General features: G+C 40.9%; 1 protein-coding gene across 1 annotated transcript; it reads right to left on the reverse strand.

The window, feature by feature from the left end:
• Window positions 1–1416: 1416 nt before the first annotated feature.
• On the reverse strand, window positions 1417–2469 carry LOC143039266 (uncharacterized). Its single transcript, XM_076209139.1, has 2 exons — window positions 1964–2469; window positions 1417–1873 (listed from the first exon to the last, which is right to left on the reverse strand). Exons 1-2 carry the CDS (start codon window positions 2467–2469, stop codon window positions 1417–1419), a joined length of 963 nt encoding a protein of 320 aa, XP_076065254.1.
• Window positions 2470–11138: the final 8669 nt, after the last annotated feature.

The following is an 11138-nucleotide window of genomic DNA, read 5'->3' on the forward strand; positions in this document are numbered from 1 at the left end:
CATTACCTATACGTATACCGCTATGAAAATATACGGTTGTTAGGGCAATATTTTCGATGACCGGACATTTGGCATGACCGGACAACCCTTCCCCCAATTAGTCCGGGCTTTCAAGGTTCGACTGTATATATATATATTTCAAGGACTACTATTACACAGGACGTGCGCACCCAGATCCCTGGGTCCGCTAGCGGAGGCCATTGCTTTCTTTGTAACCTAACATTTTATATTGGACAAATATATCAAAACTAGAAACCTAACATTGTATATAGGACAAATATATCAACTATTGACTTATTCAATGCAGTATAAGTTAATATAAATTTTTATAGTGAAATAAGAAACTATTTGTAAGGCACTGTTATGCTTTGAAATGCCAATTTTAGCCGAACTTAACAGGTATTATTGTATGAGGTTAGTGGACACCAGGGTTGGCGATTTTTTTTTTTTTTTTTTTTTTTTTTTTACAGCCGGGGGGCTTGGCCTGCGGCGCGGGCGCTGCGCTCCCTGGGCTACGCCCACTTTGCATGAAAATAAAACACTTGAATTATATTGTTTTTTTATTTCTCATCAGCGACTACAATACTATCATTAACTTTTGTCTTTTTCCGTGGTGGAGACGGGGTATTCTCTCTCTTGAGACTATATCATTGCTGCATATTTGGGGGGCCTGGCCTGCTGCGCGCCCTGGGCTACGCCCACTTTGCATGAAAATAAAAGACTTGAATTATATTGTTTTTTTATTTCTCATCAGCGACTACAATACAATCATTAACTTTTATCTTTTTCCGTGGTGGAGACGGGGTACTGTCTTCATCGTCGCTTTGCCGCTTGACAACATCCTTGATCTCGATGAACTTTTCCTGGTTTTTAGTTAATTTTTTGAGTACTGATATGATGTCCTTCATTTCTTTCTTCAAAGTAACAGTTTCGGAATCGCTTTCATCTGGGTCGTTATCCTTGTCATCATTGAAAACAAAGTCTGGGAGAATCATCTTTACGGCGTCTTCTGAGATGTTATAAATTTTCTTTGGGATTTCTCTGATTCCAAACTCTGGTTCTTCGGCGATCGCAGAAGTTTCACCGCTAGCAACGACGGCCGGTGGTTCTACTTGAGGACTGGGCGTAGCCTCAACAAAAAGTTCTTTATATACACAGTTATTCGCAGGCCTTATTTTATATTCTCCATTTACATTGTGCCAGCCGGTATAATGAAATAACGAATCCCAGCTCGTTACTCTTGAACACGCCACGTACAGTTGTCCGTGAGCGAAACACTGTACTGAATCCAGAAGTAGCCCGCAACGTTCAAACGTTTGTCCTTGACTCTTATTTATCGTCATAGCATGGCTTAGTTTGACCGGAAATTGCTTACGCTTGAAATGAACTGGAGTATCTTGAGCCTCTAACATGATTCTAGGTATCATCACTTGCTCTCCGCGGTAACTTCCACCTAATATTTTCCCGACTAACATTCTTTTTCAAGTTTGTCACTATGATTCTTGTCCCGTTGCATAGCTTTGGTGGGCAAATGTTTCGAATGATCATTAGCACACTCCCTACCTTTACCCTAAGCTGATGAGGCGGAAGGGATGGGCTTGTCATGGCGTTGAAAACTGAAGTCTGTATATCCGTTCCTTCTTCGACTGCAACATCAACACTATTGTCAACGACTTCCTTCTCTTTTAGTTTCTCGTGAATCATCTGATTGATGTTGTCGACATCATCATTCGTAGGTGATACTATAGCTCGTTTTTCAAAATACGACGCGTTCAGGTGGTTATTTTCTATGTCATCATAAACTTTATCAACCAACTCTTGGCGAGATTTAACTCTTACACCAAAGTCTTCGTCGAATTCAACGGGACCCTCACTTTGAGATCCCAATTGTAATAATTTCTAAGCAAATAGAATGTTTTTTGTGTCATCCTTCTTCAGACGTACATTTTCTGTCAACTCTAACTTTGTCAGATCGTTCAACATATAACTTGACTTGATGCAATGTTCGAGTTCCTCGTTCTTTCCACCACCTCGGATAACAGGGAGAATTTGTCTGAAATCCCCTGCGCAAACAAACACCTTACCTCCCATAAACTTTTCGTTCTCGAGAACATCTCGTAACGTAATATCAAGTGCGGTCAACGTGTTTTTATTTGCCATCACTATCTCATCCCACACGATCAAAGATGTTAATTCTAATAACTTTGCAAGTTCTGAGTTTTTCTTAATGCTACATGACCTGACTTCGTTATATTCCATTAGCGGAATCTTGAATATGTTATGAGCAGTTCTTCCTCCCTTAAGAACTGTAGCTGCAATACCCGAAGAGGCTACCGCCAAAGCTATCTTGCTCTGAGAACGTACCGAGTCCAACAACATGTTCAAAACGAAGGATTTACCAGTGCCCCCTGCAGCATTCACAAAGATTCCATTGTTCTTGTACCGATGTCCAAAATGCACTCGGTACATCACTGCATCGTACACTTGTTTTTGTTTATCGTTCAAAAGTAATTCTTTCTGTGCAACTTCCTCCTTCAACTTTTCTTTGTTATAAGACCTCTCTCTTCGAACGACATTTGAAGTCTTTTCCCTGCCCCTCGAAGGAGGCAACCCATATTCAGTGATGCTTCCCCCTCCACAATTCTACACGTGTTTTTTAATGTCGTCTAATGCGTCCAAATATATTTCATCGTTGTATTCAGTTAAGTTGTTGATGTGCAGATAGTCACTGGCGAACAAATCTTTGGTTTCTTCCCAGATCCCTGATTGATCTTCAAGATCCGAAAATACAAACATGCTTGCATATGTCTCTCGAAGTTGTTTCCTATCGTTCGTGTGGTTGATTATCTCCAAAATTGTATTTTTCCATGTTTCTTCATCAGCTAAGAGACCCAAAGCTTTGACAGCTTCTCTATTAGAGGGATACATTTTACCGTCAATTGTGCGGTAAGCAGGGGCTTCAAGTAATACAACTCTACTGTCTTGGTGGTCACCGCACGAATACGCCCCAGCGAGAAGGTACGGCCTTTTCGTTCTTCCCAACTTAAAGTGTTGGCGTTGTAAATGAAATGGCGCGGCACCTCGTGGTAGTGTAGATCGGCAGCGAAGCTATTATTTGAACACAATTTGAAAAACGCAGTCAACTGCGTGTCTTTATTCGTTTTCTTCTTCATCTCTTCTTCTGACGTGTTATCATTGTAAAACACCTCATTTTCTCCTTCCAAATGTAAATCAAGTGTTGTCACAGGAGGATAATTTTTATGAATATCGAATTTGAATATTTTCCAAGTAGCTTCGTTAGCATTTACAAATCTTGCTTCTTGATCATTTTCAACCTCGTTTACATCTCCGTTGTCGGACGTTTTAGTGAAAAGAATGCGATCGCAACCCTTGTTCACGTATTTAGTAACGTAAGCGATGCATTTGATTGAGTTTAAGCATTCAACGTTTATATGAGCATACTTCAAACACAAATACGCGTTGTATGGCACCACCCATGAATTGTCTATAGTTTTTTTCTCACCTTTAATTTTTATTTCGAAAGAATTGCCTCCTTCTCCAACCGATCTTCTTTTGTATTCTATGTATCCATTGTTTCCAAACAATTAATCATTTCTGCAAGTCTTAGGGAAACCTTTTCCACATTTTTGTGCTCTCGAATGTTTGCCCTGACAACAAAGGTGTGATTCATCGTAGCCTTTACATGGCCCATGAATCATACACTTTGTGACAACATCGTAAAGTCTTGGTTCTTTTTCCTTGTCGGGAATTTCTGCTGAGATCAATTGAGAAACTATATCCGCGGTTACGCGTTCTTCCATCCACAACAATACGTGCACGTGAGGAAGTCCACGTTTTTGCCACTCTATGCTATACAGATATGCTTTAACACGACCAAAAATATGTTTGTGTGTCAAATCTTCTATAAGGCTATCAACTTTCAACTTGAATATCCTACTTACTAAATCGGGGCGGCCACACGATTTTGTTTCAGTGGATACTGTTTTGTTCATCCCCTCGCGTAACTCACTCTAATTTGGATTCATAGTAAAAGTTATGAAATAGTCTGGAGAGCCATAATAAGAGACGTATGCGTGAGCGTCTTGTTGTCGTTGCTTCATGTATCGAGGTCCACCAACAAAGGTGGGAGGCAACACGACTCTTTGTCCAATGTCATTCTTGTTCGTAACGTTCAATATGTCCGCCCTCTCTTTGAGTATTTGATTCTGATGAAGTTCCAGAAACGACAATTTGTTAGATTCAACCTTCACGAAATTGTCTACTGCAAATTGCTGAAACAGCCTTCTACCTTTGGTTATGTAGTTGAAAACGCCTTCTCTTTCCATGTAAAGTGATGAATAAAACATAGCTGGTGAAAGTCGGTTATATTTCCCCTTTTTTTTCCCAGGTTGACACCCCCCCCCCCGAGGCCCAGTACTCTGATGTAGTGGGGGGGGGGGGGCTTCCGTGTAGTAAGGACGGGCTGAGCTGTGCCAGCCAGGTGCAACCATACTGGAGAGGTCAGCCCCGAGCTACCAGACGAAAACTGAGCCAAAACTCTTTTTGTTGACGACCCTAGCTTGGCACTGATTATGGACTGGAATATTCGTAGGATTTGTCGCCCTATGACAGTTGTTTTAGGATGAGGTTTTTGGGGGTAGTGAATAGATAGGGGGTCCCTCACCCTTTTCCTTTGTGAATTCCCCTATCCCTATCCTTCATATTTGCTACCCTACTCTCCGTTTTCACCATCTTTCTCTAATACTTGTGGAAGGTTGTAGTATCTTGGTGCCTTCCAAGCTACATGTCTGAACCCAGTCAAGTGGGGATGTATACCGCGAGGTCACTACTCCCTGCGAGGGCCGAAAGCTCACCGACTGGGGAATGCATGTTTGTGAGGTAGGTACTAGGCTGCTGACTTCCTTTCTCCCTATCCAGTACACATGCAGAGTGACTACGCCGGACCCATCCTAAATGGGACAAAACAAAAGAGGACAAACCCCGGGTTGTCAAAGTCTCTAACTCACCTCCGAGGCCCTGCATGTGTAAATAGTCGTTTCTGGAACTTCCCGACTCTGCAGAGACTTCTCTTTTATTGCGCGTGGCATCAGGTAACTGCAGTATCTTCCTTCTATGCACTGATTTTTCTTTCTTAATACATGGTGCGGCCTCATAGATATACACGATGATGGCGGCTAATGAAACAGAATTTTCTAAACCTCCACCACTACCTGATCCTCCTCCTAAACCCCCCGATCTCTCTCCTAATATTGCCAATCCTAATGTTGACAATATGTACTCAACAAAAATAAAACCCCCAGTTGACGACTCCGGCTTGAAAAAGGACATCGGTAAAATCAATCAATCAAATACTGCCCCTAATAATCATAGAATCTTACATTTACAATATGTCTCTCATGATAAGAGTTATACAGACTTATATGAAAAGTTCCGTAAATTTTGACAAATTAAAGAGATCAGAGTTAAACTAACTGACAACTTTAAAGCTTGGCTAGTGTGGATCTCATTTCTTTCTAATTAGGATGCAGCTGCTGCCTGCTTGGATTATAATAATTGTAATGAGAATGAATCTTCAGCCCAACTTGTTGGTAGAGTGCCACCTAACTTGGATATCTTTTATCCAGAAAAGCCGGTAGAGGAAAGGAAAGAAAATGTGCAGAGACCTCCCAACCCAGCTAAGTGGCTCATTATCACTCTTGCAAAAGAACGTACTAACTTGTTCGAGTTTAGAAGATTCTTGAAGAGTCACCTTGGCTGTGGTAATTTGAATAACTCCCAGGTATCACGATTTGGAAGAAATTCCTTCTTAATTCATGTAAAATCTTATGAAGAAGCTGCCATGGTGCTTAACTTGAAACAGAAATCGGACATTAAGGAAGTTAAACCCCACTACACCTTTAGGGGTAATTTTTAATAGAGATCTGTATGACTTTGATGAAGAAGAGATTTTAGAAATGTGCCCAACTAATGTTTGGAAGGTTGCTAAAATCCCTCGTTCTTCTATGATTATCCTAAGTTTTTGTGGTGAAGATCTACCTCATTATGTAGAGATAGAAAAAGAAATTGTTTATGTGAAGCAGTTTAAGCCCCGTCCCCTTCAGTGCTTTAACTGCTATGGTTTTGGCCATCCTTCCCGCAGATGTGCAAGGGACAAAATATGTGCTCAGCCTGAACATGGGGATTGTTCCCGCCCAACAGTTTGTATAAAATGTAAAGAAGAGCATGATGCCAGAGATAAGAACTGTGTAATTTATAAGAAGGAACAGGAAATACTACTAAAAGCTCATGCAGAACATATAAGCGTAGGACATGCTAAAAGACTATTAAATAATTCCAAAAGATACAGTGGATCAGCCAACAGTAGAAGGCAATAGAAATAAAAATGCCAATATGAATTCTTCTGTTAACACTGAACCCAAGCCTCAGTGTAAAACTGTTACTCTGAAACCTAATGGTCTTTCTTCTTCTCAGGTAGGAATTTCTAGTACTTCTAAAGCCTCCTGTGCGGAGGTTTCCTCACCCCTTGTTGATTGGGTGTCCCCTGCCCCATCTGGAGGGGCACCTAAGGTTTCTATTGTAGAAACCTCACAGGCTTCTTGTAATGAAGCCTCCTCTCAGGCAATCTCTCTTCCAGACTTGGGAGACTCCCCAGTAGAGGGATTGCTGACTAGTGTGCCTCACTCGGTAGAGGTGCACAGAAGCAATGAGGATCAAGGAAATGCTGAACCCAAACCTCAGCGTGAAAGAGTCACTACTAAACCAAATCGTTCCTCTCCACAAGTTGGAAATTGTAGTACTCGTCAACCCTCCTCTGCGGAGGTTCTCCCATCCCCAGTTGAGGGAATGCCTCCTGCCCCATCTAGAGGGGCACCTAAAGTTCTCATTGCTGGGACCCCACAGGATTCCTCTAATAAAGCCTCCTCTCAATCAGTCAAACTTCAAAACTCGGGGGGCTCCCCAATAAAGGGATCACGGACTGCTGTGCCTCACTCAGTCGAGGCACACAGAAGCGAAGCTATGGAGTCTGAATCTGTGCGCAGCAAAAGACTCCACAGTCCACCCTCATCTCCATCCTCTTCCCCAAATCGTGATAAGCAATCTAAGAAAGAAACTAATAACCCGTATTCTACATCGTCGGTCGGACCATTGTCAGAGAGGAGGATGCCACCCGCGAAAGCAAAGAAATTAGAAAAGAACCCACCTTGTAAGCCCTCTCTCCCACAGACTTCTCTTACCAGACCAGTAGACCCCAAAAAGAAAAAGAAAACAGTATAATGTCCATAATTCAATGGAATATTCAAGGTTTTAATTCTCATCGAGAGCAGGTTGGGATTCTCTTTAAAGAACATGATGTGTCTGTTTTTTTGTCTGCAAGAAATAGTAACTATGCTTGGCAATTTATCCCCTAATGTTGGACTTAATTATAAATTTTACAGATCTCCTCCTATGATTGGGGGCCGTGCCCATGGAGGTACTGGTATCATTGTTAAGAAATCTGTAAACCACAGAAGTGTCCAGCTACATTCGATGTTGCAGGCTTGTGCAGTACAAATCTTTACCACTAAATGGATTACTTTATGTTCTTTATATTTGGAACCTGAACTGGAAGATCGACTTGTAGACATATATAAGCACCCCCATCAGTTTGAGTTAAATGACATACAATCTCTGGTTGACCAGCTCCCTGAGCCTTTTATTCTAATGGGTGACTTTAACGCCAAGTATCCTCTTTGGGGTGAATCAAGGTGTGACCCCTGGGGCAATGTAATTGAAGAATTTATTGATAGTAACGAGGTCATTTTGATGAATGACTGTTCCAAAACTAGGTTTGATGTCTTTCACAATTCAAGTTCTGCTATAGACCTAACTATTTGTTCATCATCCTTAAGATTAGACTACAGTTGGTCAATAGATGAAGAATTACATGGTAGTGACCACTGTCCTTTCCATATCAAATATCTAAAGAACACTCCCTCCTCTTGCCTACCTAAATGGAAGACAGGAGAGGCTAATTGGGAATTATTTAGGAGATCCACAGAGATTAATTATAAGACGAGTGATTTTGGTAGTAACTGTGATGCATATGACTACCTGGTAGACATGATACTCTCTGGTGCTTTCTCTTCCATTCCTAGGACAACTGGTAAACCTCAACGCCCAGTAGTCCCATGGTGGAGCGATGAATGTGCTTTAAGCAGAAAGATTACAAGAATTTGCTATAAGAGATATCGGAGATACCCTTGTTTAGTCAATAAGATAACGTACAGAAGAGCTCGAGCAAAGCAGAAGAAAATCTTCAAGATAGCAAGGAGGGAATCCTTCATTAAATATATTAGCGAATTGAAATATGACTCTTCCCCTACCTTAGTATGGAATAGGATTGGAAAATTACAAGGAAAGTTTACTCCATCTCCTTTACCCATTCTGAAGATAAATGACTCTTTTATATCAGATACAAGAGAAGTAGCAGAGGCTTTTGGAAGACATTATGCTGATATTTCAAGCCCAATACATTATTCAGATAATTTCAGAAGAATTAGAGCCAAGACCACGATTATTCCTCCTACCAATACGAACTCGGAGGCATATAATCTTCTCTTCACCTTGGATGAAATGGATCATGCCTTATCTCTATCCTCCCCAACCTCTCCTGGAGAGGATGACATTCTTTATTCCATGGTTGGTCACTTATCCATATCGTCGAAGAAATTCCTTTTAAATGTGCTGAACAAATTTTGGTCTTCTGGATCTTCTCCTAAATCTTAGAAGACTTCAATCATCATAGGAATCTTAAAGGCAAGAAAAGACTCTCATGACCCACAAAGTTACAGACCTATTGCTCTCACTAGCTGCATCTGTAAGATCTATGAAAGAATGGTTAATACGCGTTTAGTTTGGTTTTTGGAATCTAAAAATCTCCTATCTAACAGACAGTTTGGATTTAGAAGAAATAAGTGCACTCTGGACCCCTTACTTTTTATCACTCGTGAGATTCAGAATGCTTTCGCAATTGAGAACTAGCATTGGTGTGTTTTTTGACTTGAAAAATGCCTATGATACTACCTGGCGGGGAGGCATTCTGAAGCAAGTTGCAGAGTGGGGTATCTGACCGTTATCTAAAAGTCCGAGTGGGCTCTTCTTTCTCTTGTGCATATCTCCAAGAGGAAGGGATTCCCCAAGGAAGTGTTCTGAGTCCTACACTCTTCAGCATAGCCATTAATAGTTTATTAGAGCAAGTTCCCACAGGAGTTCATGGATTGGCTTATGCTGAGGACTTCGCTATTGTGTGCAGCAAATCGACAACATTAGAAACGGGCCAAAAGATTCAAGAGGTTATTAACTTAGCAACAGCATGGGCTAATTGCAGGGGCTTCAGATTCTCTGCTGAAAAAACCAAAGCCATAAGGTTTTCCAGACTATGACGCAAGGAAGAAATACCAACACTATTCCTAGAGGGTGTCATATTACCGTATGAAGATCAAGTAAAATACTTGGGTCTGGTATTGGATAAAAGGCTGACATTCACAAATCACATAAACGAGGTTGTATACACTGTCAAACAACGACTTAATATACTATAGGTAGTGTCTCGTTTCAACTGGGGAGCAGATCGTGTAACTTTAATTAGGCTTTACCAAACATTGTGCCTTAGCAAAATGGATTACGGATGTCAAATTTATGGATCGGCATGTAAAAGTTCACTGAAGAAGCTTGATATAGTCCACAATATGGCTTTACGGATCTGTTCGGGAGCCTATAGAACATCTCCAGTGGATAGCTTGTATGTGGACGCAGGAATTCCTCCCCTGTATATTCGCAGGGAGGAATTAAGCCTTAGATATATATCTCGGGTCTTGACATCCAAAAAGAATCCAAACTTCAAATTTGTAAAGCAGCCGGTAGACAGAGCTCCAAGGAAAAGTACTCTGCCGAAACCTTTAGAAGTGAGATGTGAAGTTGGGACAGAGAAGGTATGACTTGTTCCTAACACAATTGCTGAGATCACGCCTCCCAAATTCCCTCCTTGGAACCGATGCCCCACTGAAATATGTCCTCTTAAAAAGAAGAAAAATAGAACTGCTGTAGAGCTAAAAAATGAATTTTTAGAACATTTATCAGTACATGCTGATGCAATTTTTATTTATACAGATGGATCAAAATCCCAAGACGGTGTTGGTTGTGCTGTTGTAACTGATAGCACAGTTTTAAAGAGAAAGTTGCCTGATTTTAGCTCTGTTTTTACTGCTGAACTGCTGGCAGTCAGCAACGCCCTCAAGTTTGTTTTTAATTCTGTTCCGTGTGGTAGGAACGTTGTTATTTTTACGGATTCCATGAGCGTTCTATCCTCTGTAAATAATTTGTTGCCCCATCATTTTTTAGTGCAAGAAATACAGGAATGGCTGATTCTCATAAACAACAGAAAGAAGATAAAAGTAAACTTCTGCTGGGTGCCGTCACTGGAAATGAAAAGGCCGATGCTGCAGCCAAAGCCGCCACTAGGCTCACCCATATAGCAGACCGAAAAGTCCCACATACGGACTTGAAACAAGTGATCCATTGTTATACAATGAAGAAGTGGCAAGAGCAATGGACAAGGCTGGACGGCAGTTATAAATTAAAAGAAATTCATCCCTTAGTGAACCCTTGGAAGTGTCCTCCTTTGGACAGAAGGTCAAGCATTGTCTTGACAAGACTGAGAATTGGCCATTCCTACATTACACATAAATTTTTAATGGCAAGTGGGGCAGAAAGGCTGGCCCCCCCAATGTCCCACTTGCCAAGTAGTTTTGACAATAAGACACATTTTAGTTCAGTGCCCTGCATTCTCTAATAAGCGCAGGGCAAATTTCTTAACAGATTTATCTTTTAAAGAAATTTTAGGGGAGGAAGCTTGTGTGAAGAACGTTTTAAAGTTTTTAAAAGACATAAATTTATTTTATGATATTTAAAATTGTGTGTGTGAATGCTTGTGAGTGTGTGTTGTTGAAGTGTGTTCGTGAATTTCTATTGTTTTAATTGTTTTACTTGAATTTTATTTTATTTTATCTTTTAAACTAAAATATATATATGCGCTGAATGGCCTACCGGCTCCGGCGCTTGGGCTTCGAGCCAAAAAC

The sequence above is a fragment of the Oratosquilla oratoria genome, chromosome 26 (assembly GCF_046742065.1).
Source record: "Oratosquilla oratoria isolate Oo_2021 chromosome 26, ASM4674206v1, whole genome shotgun sequence".
Taxonomy (NCBI): domain Eukaryota; kingdom Metazoa; phylum Arthropoda; class Malacostraca; order Stomatopoda; family Squillidae; genus Oratosquilla; species Oratosquilla oratoria.

Coding starts and splice junctions, on each gene's coding strand:
- LOC143039266 (XM_076209139.1), bottom strand. CDS start 2,469: ATGTACCGAGTGCATTTTGGACATCGGTACAAGAACAATGGAATCTTT. Junction 1,874..1,963: donor ATGTTGAACGATCTGACAAA/GTTAGAGTTGAC, acceptor GGGATCTCAAAG/TGAGGGTCCCGTTGAATTCG.